The sequence below is a fragment of the Pteropus medius genome, unplaced genomic scaffold, assembly GCF_902729225.1.
Source record: "Pteropus medius unplaced genomic scaffold, Ma_sr-lr_union100, whole genome shotgun sequence".
Lineage (NCBI taxonomy): Eukaryota > Metazoa > Chordata > Mammalia > Chiroptera > Pteropodidae > Pteropus > Pteropus medius.
The window spans coordinates 13191295-13213797 of NW_024342473.1; the positions used below are offsets into that span (position 1 = coordinate 13191295).

The 22503-nt window shown below is 36.2% G+C and overlaps 1 protein-coding gene across 2 annotated transcripts; it reads left to right on the plus strand.

The window, feature by feature from the left end:
• Positions 1–843: 843 nt before the first annotated feature.
• MTFMT (mitochondrial methionyl-tRNA formyltransferase) lies at positions 844–22196 on the plus strand. 2 transcript variants are annotated; one of them, XM_039865292.1, is made up of 9 exons: positions 844–1079; positions 2903–3112; positions 4957–5079; positions 6381–6483; positions 7616–7691; positions 10910–11001; positions 17464–17542; positions 18386–18468; positions 19663–22196. In XM_039865292.1, exons 1-9 carry the CDS (start codon positions 859–861, stop codon positions 19858–19860), a joined length of 1185 nt encoding a protein of 394 aa, XP_039721226.1. In that variant the 5' UTR covers positions 844–858; the 3' UTR covers positions 19861–22196. The 2 variants fall into 2 exon arrangements, with proteins under 2 accessions (XP_039721226.1, XP_039721227.1); XM_039865293.1 differs by having other exon boundaries at positions 4981–5079.
• The last annotated feature ends 307 nt before the right edge of the window (positions 22197–22503 follow it).

Consider the following 22503-nt stretch of genomic DNA (forward strand, 5'->3'; position numbering starts at 1 on the left):
GGAATCTGGTCTCCTTTCTATTGCCAAGATGTGTGACCACATTCAAGGAGAAGGCCACTGCATGGGCTTTAGGAATAAAGAACCTAAGCCCCAAAGGTCCTTAGAGATCTTCTAAGCACAACTTCCCCTACCTATTTTCCCTAAGAATCTCCTCTATGGGATCCCTCTGTGCAAAAGAACCCACAAGGTAGGGGATAGAGTAGGGCCTTTGATTCACTTGAGTGATTACAAGCAAGTAATTGAGCCTCAGTTTCCTAAGGTGCAAAATGGGGACACTGACCTTTCCTAGTATGTAAGATTGCTGTGAAGGCCAAATGGTTAGGATTGCACTTTGGAGCTACATGGGCTAGCTGTGAGGAACTTAGCTGGTTAATTAACTTCGCTGAGCTTCAGATTCTCTTCAGTAAAATGGTTGTAATAATATCCACCTGGTATGGTTGATATGAGATTTAACTGAACTAATCAATATAAAATGCTTAGCCAAAGCGTGGCATGTAGTAAATACGCAGTAAATATCAGTTACCATAATAGCTGAGAAAATGACACAGAATTATATAAATGAATGGGAATTTATTTTCTGAAAACGCGAAAGATTTGTTCCCAAAAGAGTTTTTGAGAGATTGACTAAATCGTGCAAATAAATGCAACAAAAATCACAGGCTCTTGTAGGCTCTTGAACCTACAAGTTCCTTTATCAGCTCCAACAAGACGGCCACGCCCCCAACCTGATAGGCCCGCTCCCAGTCGCTGACAGACCCCGCCCCTCCGGGGAGTTCCTCCTCGGCCCCGCCCCTCGGGCCTGACTTGGGCAAGCTCACCCCGACGCGCCTGCGCGAGGTAGGCCAGCCGGCAAAGGAGATGTGGGTGCTGGTGCGGCGCTGCTGGGGCCCCCTGCCAGCGGGTGGCGGCGCGGGCCGGAGAGCAAGTCCCGGGTGGCGAGCGCTGGCCTGGCTCGGCGGGTCTCCTGGTGGGGAGGACGGCCGAGGCCCCCGAGTCCGCGAAAAGCCGCCCTGGCGGGTGCTCTTCTTTGGCACAGACCATTTCGCCCGCGAGACGCTGCGGGCTCTGCACGCCGCCAGGTACCGAGGCCGGGGTTTGGGGGGCCCAGCTACTGAGGGCGCCGATGTCCAGCCTCTGAGGGCGGCCCCGACGGTTTGGACTCCCGATGGGGAAAATAGCGGCGCCGGAGGGGTGCAGGCCCAGATCTCGGCGTCTCCGGGCGCCCGGAAGCTGCACGGCACCCACCTCCCTCCCCTGGTCCGTCCGGTCTACACCCTACACTCCAGGCCCTGTCTATGGGCTAGCGGGCTCCCGGGGTGCCAAGCCCATGCTAGCCGTGTGTATACATCACCTCCGTCCAGTCCCCACACCTCCCTACCGGTTTTGCGTGTAAGGTAAGGAGCCCAGAAAGGTTGAGCTATTTGCCCAAGGTTATCAGCTGAGCTAACTGGGATTGAAAAGGGGTCTGACTTCAAAGTCCTTCCCTTTCCACTTCCTCCTACTGCCTCTGATCCATCTAATATATACTCTTCGATCTTCTGGGCGTCTTCTTACCAGGCACATGCATCCTCCGACACATCAATGTCTTATTCCTTCACTCCTCATCTCCTCCCTGTATACAGCCGGATCTAGTTTTCTGAGGCTGACATGAGGACATAATCAAAATACCAAGTATTCAAATGAATAAATTTATAAATCAGAACTCCTAGATATACATTTAGTGTTTATAAAATTTAACAAATCTTGTATACTGGAAAAAAAAATATTTGCGATCCAACCTGTCCTGAAGTCTATAGTGTATGGTAGCTATACCCATGTATACTGCTCTGCCCCATTTCCCTGCAACCAGTTTTTTATTTCCCCATTCCGTTTTTTTCCCGATGCACCCCCCCAACTCATTTCTGCCATCTCACTCCATCAAGTCTTCCCTACAAATACTTCATAGCAGCCCCTCATACTGACTCTCTCATCAATATTCTTGTTTCATATTCCTCCTTCTACACACTGCCCTCTGTACACACCCAGAAACAGTTCCTTCACACCTTTCCTTTGCACACCGTCCATAATGCTGCTTTCCCCATATTGCCTTCCATATCTCTCACTGCCTGTATCCTGCCCCTTCTGCTGTGTCTTCATTTGGCAGTTCCATTACTCATGCACGTATACTTTTTCTCATATCTCAATATGTGATGCAATGCCTGCTAAATATATAAATGAACAGTCTTCCTGTACACTGGAATACTATGCAGCAGATAAAAAGAATGAGGTAGTGCTATACATACTGTCATGGAGTGATTACCATGGAGAGAGTGTGTGTGTGTGTGTGTGTGTGTGTGTGTGTGTGTGTATTTAAGTATTATTTGACTAACACATGGTTATGGTACAAAATTCAAGAGAATCAAAGGATATACAGAGTCAAAGGATATATAGAGTCAGCTCCTTCCACGTTATCTTCCCAGTTCCTCTCTTCAAAGACAGCCACTGTTTTTAGTTTCTTATTCTAGAAATGTTCTATGCATATGTAAGCAAATGTATAATTAACCCATTTTTTAAAAAAGACTCACATAACAGCATATGTAGTGTTGTTAAGAAAAAAAAATGTAGAGCAGTGTATATAGTATCCCTAAATAATAAATAATAAAATGTCTGTTCTGTATATGTTTCTCTTTGCGCAAGAAAATTTTAGAACTATGCTGTCCAAACAGTAGCGACTAGCCATATGGGGCTCTTTAAATTTAAAATTAAGTAAAAACCTAGTCTCTCAGTTATACTAGTTTAAATCATTTACCCTTAAGAGCTTCATGAATTTAATCATAAAAATACCACAAAGATGTGTGAAGTAGTTTAGCTTTGACCCATTGTCTTAACACTGTCACATTTTCTTCCAATCTTTCCAACTTAGCGAAAACAAAGAGGAAGAGTTAATTGAAAAATTGGAAGTGGTCACAGTGCCCTCCCCATCACCAAAAGGACTGCCAGTGAAGCAATATGCTGTCCAGTCTCAGCTTCCAGTGTATGAGTGGCCAGATGTGGGATCTGGAGAATATGATGTTGGAGTGGTCGCTTCGTTTGGCCGACTTATGAGTGAGGCTCTTATTCTTAAATTTCCCTAGTAAGTTTTATTTATAAGGAAATATAAAGACCTTGGACTTGATATCTATAAAATGCAATAACTTGAACTCTGATTATGCTTTCTTTAGTATTTTATCTTAGAATAAAAAATGTTAGTAGTGGCATGAATTGTTAAAATGTATGGTGCTCTTTATCACTATCTATGGGTTTTTCACCCACCCTCACTTAAATTCCATGTATATGCTGACAACTCCCAAATTTGTCCCTTCAGTTCAGATTTCTCCCTGAACTCTAGGCCTCTGATACCCAGCGCCTCCTCCACAGCTTTGCTTGGATGTCTGATAGGTACTTTACGTTTAAGATGTGCAAAATGACATACCTGAAATTTCACCCAAAATCTGCTCCTTCCAAAATCTTTACCCCAGCAAATGGCACCTCTTGCTTTCTAGTTGCTCAGCCCCCAACCTTAGAGTCTTCTTAATCCATTATCTCACACCATGCATCCAGTCCAACAGGAAATCTTATTGGCTCTGCCTTGAAATCTGTCTAGAATCTTCTTTCATCACTTTCACTGCCGCCACTCTCACCTGTAGTACTGCAGTAGCTTCCTAACCAGTCTCTACTTTTGTCCTTGGCCCTCTCAGTCTTTTGCCAACCCAGCAGCCAAAGTGTTCCTTTTAAAGCATAAATCAGATCATGTCACTCTGCTCAAAATTCTATAGTGGTTTTCCATCTTTACTCAGAATAACAGTCAAAGTTCTTATATTGGCTTGTGAATACTTGCTTGCTTGGTTTGGTCTTCTGCTGGTTCTCTGGCCTCATCTTCTGGAACTATTCCTCGGGTTCGCTCCACTCTAGCCACACTGACCTCCCTGCTGTGCCTTGAACTTGACAGCATTGACCTTCCTCAAGACCTTTGTACTTACTGTTCCCTCTACCTGGAAAGCTTTTCTCCCATATATCTACATGGCTATTTCTTTACCTCCTCATGTTTTTGCCCAAGTGTCTTCTTATTGGTAGAACCTTCTTTAACCACTATTAAAATTGTAATCCCAATACTCCCTTTCCCTTCTCTGCTTTATATTTCTGAGCACCTGAGCACCATATGACAAACTTTTTACGCATTTTCTTTTTCATTGCTTATCTCCCACTCTTGGTTTATAAGCTCCCTGAGGGAACAATTTTTTTTTCTGTTTAGTTTACCATTGTTTGTATCCCCAGTACTTAGAACATAACCAGCACATGGATTGTGCTCAGTAAATATTTGTTGGATGAGTGAGACTGAGCTGAACAGTGGATCTTAGAACATAAGACGCTCATATATACACACTCTAAAGTGAATAATCACGCTGATAGAGACATCATTAATGACAGATTAGTAAATTATTTAAATTGCTCATTAATGGATGATAGGTGTATTGGGGTAAACAGCAAAGGTGAATAGATCACTTGATGGGGATTCAGGAAGCTTGTTTTAGTCATTCTATATGCAAACTAAGTGAAATGAGGGTAATTATGTAACTAAACTATAAATATAACTCACATCATCCATGAAATGCACGATAGGGTCTGAGTGATTCTACTCATATAGTAAAAAATGCTTTTTTTGTTTTTATTTAAAAATTCCTAGGCATAAGCTGTTGTGGAACACTTTTGGAACAACGCATATTCTTGCTTTGTTTTTAATTGTTTCATTGGTCACTTATGGTAAGAGAGTGAACTTAACTCTGGCTCCCTTTTCAGGTGGTACAAGACTAGATTTAACTGTTAGTTTTTTAAAATTTCTGGGAAAGTTTAATGATGAAAAGTAGCATATTAGTTTAGGTAGCAGTAACTAAATGGAACAGCCCACTTGCATACTAATTTATGCCTTTTCTGACTCAGTGGCATATTGAATGTCCATCCCAGTTGCCTCCCAAGGTGGCGTGGTCCAGCTCCTATCATCCATACAGTGCTTCAGGGAGACACAGTTACTGGTGTAACGGTTATGCAGATCAGACCTAAAAGGTAGAACTTATTTTCTTTTCCTGAAATTTCGTGTGATTTTTAATATTGATATCAGCCTCTCTGGGTGGGAAGGGAGGAAATAGGTAAATGGTTGGTGCTCACTAATTTCTCTAACTCCAAAGTCATCCCTTTGCTTTTGTATCCTTTCTGTTTTTAACTTGTTTCACATAATAAGCCTTCTATGTTTTGGTATTTATGCAGCATCTCTTTAAAGCCCTTGTGAAATTTTTAATATTTTAATTGAAATAAATTACATCATTAACAACTGGATTTCTATAGAAGACATTGTTTTAATGAGAGATGGATTTTTGCATATTAGTTGTTATGAGTCTCAGTTCTGCTGGCCTTGGTCTCTATGGTCAAACAATTTTTAGAACCTGATGTAAGAAAATATTGTATACCAATAGTTGCTTAAACATTTAAATTTGTTACTATACCTACAATCTAAGAAACAATTATTTTAAATTGCTTCAGGAATGTATTAAGCCTCTGCCTATTGTCACCTAATTGTCCCCATAGAAAAGATGATTCACAAGTTCACAGGAGCAATTCAGTGTCTGAGATTTGCTATAATTTACTTGAGAAAAAAAGAGGAAGGGGGTAGATGAAACAAGAGTGGCAAAACTTTGATAATTCTAAAATCTGGGTGATGTATATATGGTGATTCATTAGACTTCTCCATTTTTGTGAATGTTTGTAATTTTTCATAATAAACATTTTATTAAAGCTCAAGTTAAAAATAGGCCACAGAGTTAAATATTCAAAATAAATTATATTTCTAGTAAAAGTTAATGGCCAGTATTTACAGAGCTTGATATAAAATGTAAGACTCATGGGAATGCACACACTTGTGCCTACTTATAATCAACAGTGATTATAATCCAGGCAAAACTCTTGTTCTTTGAGAGAGGAAATATAAAAAGAAATAATTAGGAATTTCCTAATTGTACTTTCTTAGAAAAGAAATTCTTTGCTCTATGCTTTCATTATACAAATAGAGATTTTTAAAAATAATATTTATTACTAATGGTTGAATTATCTATAATTCCAATTAAATCCCTGATATGCAACTTTATAGCTTTTTCTTTTAGGAATAAATAAATTTAAAAACTAATTACAGGTCAGATTTTACTCTCCCTTCTTTCAAACTGACATTTCTCCCTTGCTAATGACTAAGTCAAATTCATAGCCAAGGTTAAACTGTTCTTGTGGTATGTAAACACTCATGTAGACAAACATTTTGATTGTTAGAAATCGTCAGAAATTATATTATTGTTTGTTTTTTATTTTTATTTTTGTAGATTTGATGTAGGTCCAATTGTCAAACAGGAAACCATTCCTGTGCCACCCAAAAGCACTGCAAAGGAATTGGAAGCAGTGCTGTCAAGACTGGGTGCCAACATGGTAAGTTCTCTGATATCCCACTGCTTTTTATTCACTTGCTAGATGAAAAGAATAATTACATGATTTTAAGTTGTCGGTTTTTTAGAGAGCAATTTCTGTCCATGGCTTCCTAAATATTAGCTTGGCATTTGTGATCTCATTTGTGTAAATTCTTTGAGAATTTACACAGAGTGTGTACTTCATAAAGGCTTTCAAATGAAACATGTGATCTTATATGGGCCACTATATCACAGTGAGGCTTTTAGACTATTCTTCCCAATTTCACTCCTCTCAGTCTCATAGATGTACTTTTCTTTCATCTTTGTCATACTGAACCAGCAGCATTTCCTATGTGACTCTTAACTTTCCTCTTACTTCTGTGCCTATGTTCCAATCATTTGCATCCATATGCACTGGAATTCTACCGACCCCGTAGCTATAAATGAACTCCATGGCTTTGTATAGCTTGTTGTATAGCTCATTTAATCTGCATACAGTAGGGTCTGAGTAAATGCTTAATGACCAAATTAATGATTTTCATATGAACTTATTAATTTTCTGTAGAAGAAAACGCTCCCCCTAGCTATTTGGATGGTGCTTCCTATTCTAGGCACATACCTCAGAAATGCTGTTATAATAGTGGCTGTCATTTATTGAGCACTGGCTTGTTTTCTAGATACTCTATAAACTTACTTTTTACCTTCCCAGCAAACCTTTGACGTAACTGTTGTTGTCGACACTTATACAGATTACGACATTGAAGGCCACAGACAAGTAAAATAACTTTTCCACAATGACATGGCCAATAGGTGGTAGAACTGGGATTTGAACACAGAATATACTGTTTTTCTATGAGGCTCTACTGCCTTCCTTTCAGCAGCATGGTGAGAGTGTGGATGACTAGAGCGTAGTCTGTCCTGGTTCTGAAAGCTTGCACAGCCAGGCAAAGCTCAGGAAGCAAATCAGTGACCTGCACTCTACAGAGAGTGACATCTCTACTGAAACTCCACCGAGCAGACGTATATCCTCACAGCTTAAGCCAATTAACTACCTCGCCTGTCACCCAGCTTTCTTAAAGCTATAAATTACATGAATTGTAATGTATTTCTGCTTTTATTCTTTTCATCTTCGATATATTGTTCTCCTTTTTAAGCTTATTTCAGTTTTGAAAAAATTGCCTGAAAGTTTGAACAATGGAAGGCAGCAGCCAACTGAGGGGGTGACACATGGTGAGTGAAGCCTGCAAAGACTCTTACCTCTTTCATAGGTTTTGTTTTTTGTTGATGGCATCTAAACATTCTGACTTCTTCACTTGCACATTTCCCTTAATTTTGACTAAAGAGTAAGTGCACACTACTATGTCCTTTTCCAAAGAATGGTTGGTAAGGTTTCCCTCTCCCTCTTAATATATGCAGCCTCATGAAAGATTGGAAATTTTGTTCCTACTTTTTATATTGAAAAGTATCAAACAGAGATAAGTTGAAAGACAGTGAATACCTGTTTAACTCAGAGTCAACAATTATTGATGTTTGGCCAGATTTTCTTTCGTTCTCTAAATGTATGTTTATTTAGTATACATATTTTAATTTCTGTTTAACCATTTGGAAGTATGCATCATGACCTTTCATCCCTAAACACTTCATCATGCATCCCTAAGAAAAATGAACAGTTCCATAATAGCATCTAATATCCAGTCTGTATGTAAGTATTTTCTTAATTGTCTAAAAATGTATTTTATAGCTATATATTTATCAAACTAGGATCCAATTTTAATTAGTTGTTATGTTTCCTTAGTCTCTTTAATCTAGAGTGATTCTTCCACTATTTTTTTCTCCTCCATGTGATTGACTTTTTGAAGAAACTGGGCCAGTTGTCTGTTTCCTTCCAGTGTTGTTTCCTATAAACTGAAAGTTCAAATGGCTTGGTTAGATTCAGGCTTAAAATTTTTGGAAACAGTATTTCATAGATGATATTATGTTCCAGTGATATTTTTTTCAATTTATTTTTAATTTTAAGGAGCTTTTTAAATGTATGATTTAATTTTATTTTAAAAACATTTACGTGATTCAAAAGTTAAAACTATTTAAAAGGATATGCTTGGAATAGTCTGGCCTGTCCCTCCAATCTTAGGATGCTCATATCAATAAGCCATAATATGAGGTTGCATTAAGGCTAGTAAAGCTAAGTTTGATCACTTGGTTGAAGAGGTGACTACCAGATCTATACAGTATGAAGATGAGTTTCTCCATTTGCAATTAGCTGGTAATTTGTGGGGTAAGACTTTGGCACCATGCAAAAATCCTGTTCTCTAACAACCTTTCATATAACAATTTTAGTGTGGATTGATGCTCCTACTTTGAATGAATTACTTAATTGGGGATTGCCAATAGTGATTTTCCAACTTCATTTACATTTAGTAATTGGCATTGTTCTGTAAGAAGAGCTTTTCCTCATTAATTGGGCCTGAATTTTAGTTTATCCTAAAATAACAGGGTAAATGCTTAATTTTTTCTCTAATTATCAAGTTTTAGAGTAAGGAGTTGGTACCATAATTGCCTTCAGTTATGATGGCCACTAAAGTTTTTTAAAATTATCATTTGACTCATGGATTTTCATTTATTGTGCTTTACAGTTAATTACAATCATAATTCTTTGTGCAACTCAAATTGTCCCAGATTGGCCAGTGGGAGCCCCTTAACATTGGCACCTGTATCCTTTTGATATCCCCCCATTCCCCAACTAATTTTTGAATGCTTCCTGGCTGTCTGTCACAAGATGTCCCAGGCTCACCTTGTAAATTCTCTGTCCTACACTGGAATCAGCCATCTCTCCCTTATTCATTTTAGTGGGGAGGTGGTATTTAGAAACCATCTGGTATAACAGTATGTTTCAGCATGAGGTGTCAGTGGACAAGGCTAGGATTATATTTTTTAAAAATGTCGGAGTTCATATTGTTTCTGATTCAAACTTTAAATTACAGGGTTTTTAAAAATATTTTCTCTTACACTGAATATTTTTTTAAACAATACTAATGTTTATTTTTTCTACATAAAATGGTTTTGAAATTATAACACCAATATTACTACAAACAGTAAAAGTACTAAGTAGAACTTAAGATTTCTCTGCAGTTTTTTTTTCCTTTAAATATATCCTGCTAAGAGTATATAGTCATAGTACTTTGTTCAAAACTTCCTGGAGATAATTATATTTTCCATGTGATTTTGCTATCTAGTTTGATATATAGTTAGGTTTATTTGCTTCAGTTTGTTTTTAATTTTCAGGGTTGCTTTTTTCCCCTGATAATTAAATCTTATTTTTGAATATAGAAAATATTTACATGATTGAACAGTTAAAGCCATTTGAAAAGGAATACTCAGAAAAGTCTCATTTCTATCTCTAGCCCCTCCAATCCTGTTTCCCTCCTTCTATAGTAACTATTTTTATTAGTTTCTGATTTAGCCTTCCAGTTGTTTACTTTTATCAAAATAAACAAGAACATATATTTTAAAATCGATTTTTCCATTTTGCTTCCACTAAAGGTAGCATAAAATATACACTCTTCTGCACCTTTCATTTTTTACTTAACCCCGTATCCGGGAAATCATTTGCTATCAATAAGAAGAGATTTTCCTTGTTCTTTTTTGTGGTGGCATAATTCTCACTTGTGCAGATATAGCATAAGTTATTCAACAGATTTCCTATTGGTGGACATTTGGGTTGTTTCCAGTCTTTTGCTATTTCAGTGAATAATTTTTGCTAGGAATAACTTTATGCATGTGTTACTTCTTAATCTAATAGATAATAAATTGATCTTGGAGTGATTTTAATTTACATTACTCCTTGAATGAATTTGAGGATCTTTTCAATATGTTTAAAGACTATTAGCATTTCTTTTTTCTAGGAAGGGTTTTTTGCCAATTTTTCTATCAGGTTTTGGTCTTTTTCTTCTTGGTTTTTAGGAATTCTTTAATGAATAGATATAAATCTATATAATAGATATAAAGTATTTCTAAATACAATATATAATTATATTTATATTTGATATATAGCTATATGTCTTCTATATATCTATATAAATAGATATAAAGTATTGTAATATAAATTGTAAATACTTTTAGTTTGTCATTCGTTTTTTGACTTATGGCATTTTTTTTTGTCTTGCAAAAGTTTATTTTTATTTAGTCACATTTATCATTGTTTTCTTTAATTGCTTCTGGAGTTTGAATTAGAAGGATTTTTTTCTACACCTAGGTTACAAAGAAATTCACCAGTGTTTTCTTCTAGTACTTGTATGGTTTATTTAATTTTATTTTATGTTATAAAAAATTTCAAACATATACAAAAGTTTAGAAAATAATATAATGAATTCTCTTGTATCTATCATTCAGTTATCAATTCATGGACATGGAACCTGATATTCATTCTTTCTATTGGCTTTATCTTGTAGCCCCTAAGGTTTCTGTTGGTACCAGCTGTATAAAATGGGAAGAACAAACTTCAGAGGAAATATTCAGACTTTATCGTGCCATTGGAGATATAGTAAGTTAGAAGTCAGATTGCAGTTTTACTTAATTGTGTGTATGTATGTGTGTGTGCGTGCGTAATTCACTTTTCAAATATTTTTAGGAATGAATCTAATGTAATCTAAAGATCTTGAAATTTGTTTTTTTAAATTATTTCATTGTAGTAAAATATACATAACGTAAAATTTACTATTTTAACCATTTTTATTTTTACATGTATAGTTTAGTGGCATTAAGTAACCTCTGAGCTTTAGTTTGTTCATTGGAAAATTAGGGCCGATATAATGTATATAAAGCATCTAGTATACCATCTTGCACAGAATAGGTACTCATTAAATGATCTCTTCTATTCATTCATTCATTAAAGAAAATATTTATTGAAGGCTTATTATGTGTCAGGCATTGTTCTAGGTACTAGAGATAAAGATAATGTGGGAAGGCAGACAATAAATAAGCAAATAAAAATATCAGTGTGATAAGTTTCTTTATGAAAATTAAAATAAGATAATGGGATAGACTAACTGGAGGTTATTTTAGATTGGATAGATGGGGAAGGCCTTCTGAAGTGACACTTAAGCTGAGATCTGAAAGACAATAAAGAGCCAGCCATGCCAAGATCAGTACAAGAGCATTCCAGACAGAGGGAGCAACTAGTACAAAACCCAAGGTAGGCTAAACCAGATAATTTCATTACAAGAAAAGAAAACTAAAAAATCAGTATTCCTTATGAATATAGAGGTAAAAACCCTCAACAAGATTAGCAAACTGAATCAAAGAACATGTAGAAAAGGATTATAACTATGACCAAGTGGGATTTATCTGAGAAATGCAAAGTCGGTTCAACATACAAAAATCAATCAACGCAATAGACCATATTAATAGAATAAAGGACAAGAGCCACATATTGTCTCAGTAGATGCAGAAAAGAGATTTGACAAAATGCAACAGCTCTTCATGATAAAAATGCTCAACAAATTAAGAATAGAAGAGAACTTCCTCAGCCTGATAAAGAACATCTACAAAAACCCACAGTTAACATCATATTTAATGGCAAAAGACCGAAAGCTCTCTGCCTAAGAACAGGAGCGAGAGAAGGATGTCTGTTCTTACAACTTCTCTTCAACATTGTCTTGGAGGTAATAGCCAAGAAAAAAACAAAGGTAACCAGATTGGAAAAGAGGAAGTTAAACTATCTCTATTTGTAGATGACATGATCTTATATTGATAAACTCATAAAGAATCCCCCTAAAAAACTACTAGAGCTAATAAATAGTAAAGAAGACCTAATAGTAAATAGAAAGACCTCTGTGCTCATGGATTGAAAGACTTAATATTGTTAAGATGGCACTACTCTCCAAATTGATCTACAGATTCAACACAATCCCTGTAAAATTCCAGTCGACTTCTTTGCAGAGATCCTGAAATTCATATGGCATCCCAAGAGGCCCAGAATAGCCAAAAAATCTTGAAAAAAAAGAACAAAGTTGGAGAACTCACTCTTCTTTTTTTCAAAACTTACTACAAAGCTACAGTAATCAAGAAATGTGATACTGACATTAAGATAGACATATAGCTCGATGAGACAGACCTTAGAGTCCAAAAATAAACCCATACATTTATGGTCAATTAATTTTTGATGACAAGACAATTTAATGAGAAAAGAATGGTCGTTTCACCACATGGAGCTTGGACAATTGGATATCCACAATCAAAAGAATGAATTTGTATCCCTACCTCACACCATATATAAAAATAAATTCAAAATGAGACCTAAATGTAGAAGCTAAAACTATAGTACTCTTAGATGAAAATACAGGGGTATATCAAACTTAGAGATATGACCTTAAATTTCACTTTTTAAAAAATATTAGAAGGTCAATAAAATTTAAAATTCTTAAAAAAATGTAAAAAAAGAAAACATAGGGCTAAATCTTAATGATCTTGAATTAGGCAGTGGTTCTTGGATATAATGCCTAAAGGATGAGCAACCAAACTAAAAATACAGAAATTGGACTTGAAAATTCAAAACTATTGGGCTTCAAAGAACACACTCAAGAAAATGAAAAGATAACCTACAGAATGGAAGAAAATATTTGCAAATTATGTGTCTGATAAGCATCTAGTATCCAGAATATATAAAGAACTCTTAAAACTCTACAGCAAAAAAGACAACCTGATTAGGTAACGCACAAAAGATCTGAATAGACATTTCTCCCAAGAAGATACATAAACGGCCAATAAACACATGAAAAAGATGATCAGTTTCTTTAGTCATTAGGAAAATGACAATCAAAACTACACTGAATATAGATGCTCTGAGTTGCAGAGGTCAGGCTAGAACCAGGCCTGTGTGCCACTGTAGACTCTCCCAGACTTCGAACTGGAGTAAAGTAGAAAATGAACTCAGAAATCAATGCACATTTTGTCAGCAATAATGCCAGACCCAGTTTAACATACACACCATGGCCCAGCAGGTTTACCAATGTTTCTAGTACTAGATCCTGCCTATAATCCATTTTCTGTTCCTGGGGCAGGTTTCAGAAATGGAGTTCTGTATTTTCCACGTTCTTAGTGCTCAGTATCCTGGCTTCTTCATACCTCAGTCCCCGTTGCCCACAACACTTAACAGCATACCTGTATTCCCTACATGTTGTAATCCAGCACGGTTCTGGCACTATAGTGGCTATGGGGAAAAATGATAACAAAAGAGACTTCAACTGAACTTCAGCAGGTTGAGAACATGAGTGAAAAATAAGTCTTATCCTCATAAGGCAAAAGTCGTGACATAGGTAGGGTGACCAGTATCTCTACTACTAATGTTGACATTGAAACTGACAACATTCCTGAAGAAACAAATAGGGCTTGGTCTTCTGTTGCCCAGAAGAGGGAGCTACATGGTAAGAGCTCTTCTAATGACACTCTGTGGAAACACACCTCAGGGAAGCTGCATCTGAGAACAAGAAAATGAGGATGGAAGAGGGTAAAGGATCCCATGTAATACAGTTCTGAAAGACTTTGAAAGAAACTATCCATTCGCATGACCTGGCTTATGGTAAAGCCATGCCAGAGAACATGGTGCAGCACAATGGGATTTCACAGAGTTCATGTGAAAGTCAGCATGTGCTCAATAACCCTCATGAGGGTAAAGACCACATTATGTATAAAGGTAAACAAAGAGCTGTCTAGTCAGAGCAGTGTCATGATATTCTAAGATCTAATGATCTTAGAATTAACCATGATTAACCATGGAGATGAACTTGGGTAATGAAAAGAAGGGATACAAATCTTGCTGTTCCTCGAATCTTGCCACTTCCAGATGAAGTAAAAGACAGAAAACTCAGAACTCAGAATTGGAGATGTCAATAAGCTTCAGCAGCAAAGGCCACTGATGCCAGCATGAAAGCAGTCAAGGACCTGAGCATACAATCTAAATCCCAGAAGCCCCTTAGCATTGTGGAAAGGAAGCCAGACAACAGCAGTGGGAGCCATGACTTCCCTGAGAAACTGGATGAAGAGGAAGTGAGAGATTGGAACAGCTACCTCCAGAGGGCTGCTTCCTCCGCTGCCTGGTCGGCCCACTTTAACAAAGTTGATAAAGGCATCCAGTGTGATATGAGCTGGTGGCAGGATGCAGAGCAAGTGAGGTCTCCTGAGCCATCACCTGAAGAGAGTAGAATGGGAACAGGGAGAAAGTGGAGACCTTTAGCTTTATCCTAAAGATGGAAACTTAAAGATATTGGTAATGATCTCTGTATTCCATTTCATAGGAAATTATTTTCTGAGTTCCAGCTACAAAGAATAACTAAATATTGCAATGTCATGTTTACTTTAGAATATTGATCTCTTTTGATTTGAACTAATAAAGCTATTATACCAACAGCTAAGTTGAGAAAATGTGACATTATAAAGCTTTTGGAATTATAAGATATAAAGCAGTAAATAAATTGAATTGCATATTAAAAAAAAAAAACTACACCGAGATACTACTTCACACCTACTAGGATCACTATAATTTAAAAAAAAGTGTTGATAAGGACGTGGAAAAATTTGGAACCCTAATACATTGTTGGTTAGAATGTACAGCTGCTATGGAAAACAGTTTGATATTTCCTCAAAAAGTTAAACACAGATATATTACTACATAATGATCCTTATCTTCTGCAATTCACCTTTCCTCTCCACTGAGAAAAGCTTGTGCTATAACAGAAGGAGTACTTATCTTGGAGCCAGAAGTGAGGTCTGATTCCTAGAGCTGCCATTTACTAACCAATAGCAAGACCCTTATCTTCTCTGAGCTTTTGTTTTTTTACCTCTAAAATAAGGTTAATGACTGGTCACAGCTGTCAAGATCAAAGAAGATAATCTCTGAATTTAAATCCATGCAAACATGTGATTTTGACAATAATGATGGTGGACACTGAAATGACTGTATTCTTACCATCCCTTTCCTTTCTGCAATGCTCTGATCACAGGTGAAGGTGAGCTTTACCTCCTCAAGTATAAGAACTGTATATTCTGATTATATTCCTAGCGTATTTATAACTCAGCAAATGTAAATCTTTTTTTAGTCAGTACGCATGTTTCAAAAGTATTCTGAGTTCTTCAAAAGTAAAAAGTTACACACATGAGAATTATTTCATAAAGCAAAATGAGTTAAAAGTTATAGAAGAGGATATTGTACCAAAATATATCATATGTAATGTTATAAACAATTATGAACTTCAAATTTACTTAATTTTAAAAAATTTAATGTTTAAATCTTGGCAACAGCCTAACTCTACTAACAATTAAATGTCTTCTTTAAGAGATCTCATAAAAAGAGCACTGAGCTGAGAATGAAAAAAACATAGATTCTGATCATTGACTCTGCTACTAACCAGCTCTGTGTCTAACCTTGGGAAAAATATTTGCATTTCTCTGGGCCTCACCTGCTTTATCTATGAAATAGAAGATTGAACTACAGTCTGAAAATAAATTTATTTAATTCAGATATTTGAAAGAAATTATTTCCTGGTGTGTGTTAGTTTTTGTTAACATCTTTAAATCAAATTCTGAAGTGTCAGGTATATTGGAAATGTTATGTGATGAAGATGGCATTTCACGTTGGGGGAAGGGTGAGATGGATTATCTACTAAACAGCACTGGGACAACTGGTAAGCATTAGAGGGCTATCTTTTGAAATCAAAATAAAACCTAGGTGGATTTAAATAAAAATACGAAACCACATTGTTTCTTGGTTAGTAAGTTTCTTGGCAGCTCCAAGAATCAGATCTCACTTCTGGCTCCAAGGTCTGGAAAAACACAATTGAATAATTTTATAATATTTAATAATCTTGAAATGCGGAGTAGACCTTTTTAAGCATAACATGAACCACTGAAGTCATGAGAGAAAAGACTGATAAATATTACTCCATAAAAATAAAAAATAGTATACCTAAGACTAAAAATCAACAATAAAAATATTCATAATACATTCAAGAATTAAAAATCAACATTCAAGACTAAAAATCAACAACAATAAAAATATTCATAATACATTCAAGAGTTAAGGGGCTAATTTCCTAAAGGCTTTCACAAATTAATAGGCAAGAGATGAACAACTCAGTTTAAAAGGAGAGAGGCAGAGAGCATAAATGGATAGCTTTCAGAGAAACAAATAAAATGTACACTTTAATATATGGAATGCTCCTCAATCTCACTAATAATAAACAGCAATACATTGTCATTTTTTCTCTTATTAATACATTTTAACAACAAAATGTTGATGTTCTTTAATCTAGTGCATTAAAAAAAAAACAATAACTATCCTCTAGAAATGTAAAAGTCTTCAAAAATATATCTACCAGGTTATTTATTACCACATTTTGTAATTTTATAACAGCAAAAAATTGAAGATAACAAATATTCTATCATAAAGGTATTGGTTGAGTAAATTATGGTACATTCATAAGATGGAATACTATGCAGCAGATAAAGGGAGTGAAATAGTTAAGTGCACTGATGATCATGGTTCATGGTTAAGTAAAAAAATCCCTTGAAAAACTGTATGTTCTAGATTTTTGCAATAGTATTTATAGAAAAAACTACAAGGTTATTTGTTTAAAAAATATAAGGATATTTGATGTTAACATCAAACTGCTATAACAGTGGTTACCTCTGGGGGTGGGAGTACAAAATAATTTCACTTTCTAAATTTTTTAACATAATTACTGTAATGCTTGCATTTTTCATAATGTGCATACATTTTTCATTAGAAATATTAATAAATATATACATTAATTTTAAAACATTGTTTAATGTTAGGATCTTTTAGAGTCTGGAGACTGATATAGGAGATCGTGTTTGTGTTCTATTCAGTAAGATTTGGAGACTGAGTAATTGGGGGAGAAGTCAGACCTGAATGAGACAAAATAATAGTTGAAAAGGATTTGAGAATTGAGTATTTCTTTAATCATACTTTCTTTAATTTTATTTGCAGATTCCATTGCAGACACTCTGGATGGATAATACCATTAAACTTCTGGATTTGGTTGAAGTTAATAGTTCAGTCCTTGCTGGTACTTTGAATAGCTGGCGTGGAAAATGTTTTCACTCCAGTCTATTTGAAAATGTCTCTGTTTTGCCATAGGTCACGTTTACTAAAAAGAAGGATTTTTAGTTTGTTTCAGTTCAATAATGATAACACTTTACATTCATTCAGCCTTACTCATTGCAGTGTCTTTTCACATGTGTTCCTCATTTAATAATCATAGGAACCTGGGAGGTAGGCAGAACAGTGCTGCTATCACATTTTAAGCTCTGATTTCCTGCACTAAGGTTTTCAGGGAGTATAAAATGACTTGGTTCATTTCATGCTGGTGAATATCATAATGAAAATCTATGGGCCCTTCAGTGAGACTCAGGCCATGGTATAGCATTTTACAACACAGGTCTGCTCTGAAGCCCATCAGTGCCCTCCCAACATGGTGGACTGAAGGAGTGTGAATCACAGGAGGAGCTGGTGTAGTTCAGAGGGAGTTGGAGTTCTCCAAAAATCTAGAATTGAGATTTGTTTGATCATGGATGAAAGGGCCAGCTTAGATCCTAAGCCTGCTGTATATTTCTCCACTGGTAGCTAATTATTTCCCCCAAATGGTCAAAACTAGATTTAACATTTTAGATTGATTTCTGAGAGACTGGGTAAAGGACTCATGTGTAGGGAGAGCTTCCCTTTGGGTTTGAGATATGCAGAGAGCACCATGGCTCCATTTTAAGTTTTGGATTGTAAAGTCAGGTCGTCAGCCGATGTGCCCATTCTAATATTAGTACTGTCTCCCAAGATGTTTTTTGATCTTTAAGAAGCACAACTAAGTTGTATAATTATTCTCTCTCTCATATCCTCCCCCTCCCCCACTCTTTAGATCCAAAATTAACAGGACAGGCTGTTATTCCAGGATCCATAACATACCACAAACAGTCGCAAATACTGCTGGTTTGTTGCAAGGTACATTTCTTTGAGTTTTAAATTACTATACTTGTTTTAGTGAGTTTTTACAGCTTGTATCATTTATCATTTTTAATTAGTACTTCACTCAGTTGCTTATCCATCAGATTGAGCCAATGGACAGTTTAATTTTCTTAAGAAATAGTAGAATTTCTGGTATAATTTTTTGAAAGGGATGAAAGTTTGCCAAAGTTTTTTTACTGAAACAATGAAAGAAGATTCAGTAACTTTAGTGCTTCCTTAAAAGAAACTTATATATTTTCATTAATCCAATTTAATTAACAAGCTCTTTTTAATAATTAACAAATCTTGTTTAATTAATAAGTCATCTTGTTAAAATGACTATCAGAAAAGAGTGATATTGAGGTAGCTAGCTGAACTACAGTGCATGTGTCCTACTTGCTTTTACTATCCAACAGTGGTTAGAGAGGAGATTTCTTAACTATTTTAAATGGCTTTGGAACCATTATTGTTTTATAAGACAATGGCGTTATCCTGAGAAGTGTTCCACATTTCTTCCATATCCTGAATGTTTTCCTTCCATATCCCATGGTGTTTGTGTGAGATGTTTCATGCTCACCAAGGGGTGTTTTAAAATGTGTGATAGATCTGACCTCTGCAGAATGCAGATACAGAACTCCTACTTCAGCCTCTCTTCATCTTCAAGTTATTCTGGAATAACATTGATTGCATATGTCTTGTCCTTGTCTGGGTCTGTGAATATCTGTATTGCAAATCTACAATTTGCTCTCATAGAAGAAGCTGGAGTTGTCTGTACATGTGAGTTTGAGTCCCACCAGTTTTGTCACCATGAACAAATCACTCACCCTCTCTGGGTATCAGTTTTCTCTTCTAAAATCACTTTTCTCTGGGGATGATACTGAATCTGTCTACCTTTTAGAGTGGTTATATAAATCACAATAAGATATATGGACACACTTCGAAAACTGTAAAGCACCATGCAAATATAACATACCTTTTTATTCTGCTCCCTCTGTGTTTAAATAGGTTTATCAGGTCTATACATGTGTTATCGCTCCTTGGTAATAAACTTTTCAAGTCAAAGAAGTATGTTACGTATGTATTATAGTGCTCTTTGCAACTAGACATTTAATAAGCTTTATCGGTTTATTTGTTTTTATGATAAAAGTTTTGTTATCACTGCTTATTCACTATTTGTCTTTTACCTTTTAGGATGGCTGGATTGGTGTACGATCAGTGATGCTCAAGAAAACACTAACAGCTACTGATTTCTACAATGGATATTTGCACTCCTGGCACCAGAAAAATGCCCAAGCTCATCCAAGCCAATGCAGATTTCAGACTCTCAGACTTCCAGCAAAGAAGAAGCAGAAAAAAGAATTTGTTGCTATGCAACAGTGCATTAAGTAGTTAGGAAGAAGATGGACAAGACCTATTACATATTTGTAATTTATTAAAAGCCTTATTTACAAGGAATTACCTTGACTTTCAAAAAGATGACACTGTTGGAGGAAGAGAAGATTATTGGGAAAAAGATGAATTACCTCACTTCCCACTTTTTATTTAACAGTAGTTAAAAACAACTTTTCTACTTGAATAACGAAGCTTTAAATAAAAATTTAATTTATAATATCAAACTCAAGGAGATTATATCTTAAGAGCTAGTGCAACTAACTGGTATGCATATGCATACGGAAAAGATGTTCTTTAAAAAGTGTATCTATCAAATGTTTAAAATCTATGTCCCCATTGACTATGTTATGATTTAGGAGTATTTAATCTGCATTTCTGATTTTCAATAAGTAGTTAAGTCAGCTCTTTAAATTTTTCCACCATCTAGCTCCCATCAAGTAGAAAAGATAAATAATAATCTCTGTCACATTGATCTAAGGAAGTACCCACTCAGGTACTGCCACAGGAGTGGGGAATCTTACAGCTCTCTGCTTATTGGTCCTGATCTCTTACTACCTAGTGGTTAATGGTCTCGGTCTGCCACTCCGATTTTTGTCTAGGGGACAAGATTTCATTGTAGAGATGATGAAACAAGGGTCTGGCAACAGCTAGCTAGTGACAACACTAAGATTAGAACCTGAAGACAACCGTAGATTTTTTTTTAAAAGGATTTTAGTCTAGGGTGGAGCCTACTGGTTATTTAGCCAATTACCATTGCCTTTACCAGGCAGAATCTCATATGTCAGACCACTCTAGTCCTTGGTCAAACTGTGCGTGAAGGCCCACCCCAGTCCAATGAGTTCACCTGCATAGAAAATAGCCTAATGCTGACTAGTGGATGAGGGCTGCGGGTGAGGAAGTGTGCTAAAAAAGGAAGTTGGTCATCATGATTGGTATGCTTACGACTATATGAAATACCTTTTGTACATATGAAATCTTGAGGCAAGAGTACAAGACCCATCCCACAGGGAGCAATTTCCCATTCAAGGAGCCTTGAGCCCATCCTGGGACTGGAGGATAAATACCAGGTTTAGAAATTCCATCTTCCAGTTGGTGGCCCATTCTTTGAATAAGTAAATAAGTGCACATCTCAGGCCTCAGGAAACTATGTGACTCATTCTGTTTAGGCCCCTATAGAAACCACAGTCCAGTGTGACTGAGCAGGGCTTCTCATCTGGATGAGAATCACCTGTAGTACTTACTAAAAATGTAGATTCCTGGGCTCTACTCCAGACCTAGACTCAGAATCTCTGGATATGGGACTCTGCATTTTATCTTACTCAACAAATAATTTTTATGCTAGAGTAGTAACATCTTAACTAGTTTAAGAGGTACACATGGACCTGAGCCATATATTGGCCCCTAGGTCCAGAGTCCTTTCAGGGAAGATAGACCACAATCTATTCTGTTCTCTGGCTAAAAGGATGGATTTGCAAACACATTCTCTCTATTGCAAGATGCTTCTATTTTAGTTCTTGTCACTGCTGAAAAAACATTAGACCCCAAACAGAATTTACTCATTACTAGTTGGGTGACCCAGGACAAGTTGTTTAAATTTTTTAAACTCTGATTTCCCAATTTAAGAACATGGGTAATTATCTTGAAGAATAGAAATACATATGTCCAGGGAGGTGCCTGGCACATAGTAGACACTCAATAAATGATAGCTAGTATTGCCACCACTATCTAAAACTGCCATAATGCCTTCTTTGTGTCTGCAACAGTATTTCTCCTCTGGATGGCAGTAACAGCTTGTGGAGATGCCTTTAAACCAACTGGAGGAAAAGAATTTTAGAGTGGGAAATGACCTATGATTTCATAACTCAAAATTTCATTGTAGAGATGATGAAACAAGGGCCTAGCAACAGCTAGCTAGTGACAACACTAAGATTAGAACCTGAAGACAACCGCAGATTTCGTTTAAAAGGATTTTAGTCTAGGGGACAAAAATGTTTCTGAGCATAAAAAGGGCTCTCGAGAATGGCTGCCAAAAAGATGTTTATTGTTTTTATACTTTGTACTTAAGGCTGTATATACTTTGTATATGCAGCTTATTTTTATCATTTTTTTCTTTATATTCATCAAATAATTTCAAGGCAAAAATATACTATTTCTAGAGGCAGAGTCTTAGATTTAACGAACATGGTATGAGCCCCAGCCCTGTCACTGACCATAATAAGCCTAGGCTGGTTACTCACTCTCTCTGAATCTGTTTCCTTGTCTATGAAGTTAAAATTGTACCTACTTTGCAACAGTTGTCATGAGGAATAAAAATAATACAGGTAACGAATCCAGCACAAGGCCTCAGTACCATCATTATTAGCTAACATTTGTTGATTGCTGATTACATTTCTTGAGAACTTGACAGGAACTATCTCATTTTATCCTTACAATAACCCTCTGAGCCAGGTTTTATAATTGATCCTCATTTTTCCAGAACGTTCAATAGCTCATAAGTGGTAGAGCTGGAGTTTGCACTCCAGTAGTCTGATACCAGTCTGTGGTCCTAACCCTGGACTGCCCCACCTCTATGGCAAATGTTTTTATCCTTAATCAAGGAATTTAATGTGTTAGGCTTTCGTGCCCAGAAAGGCAAAAATG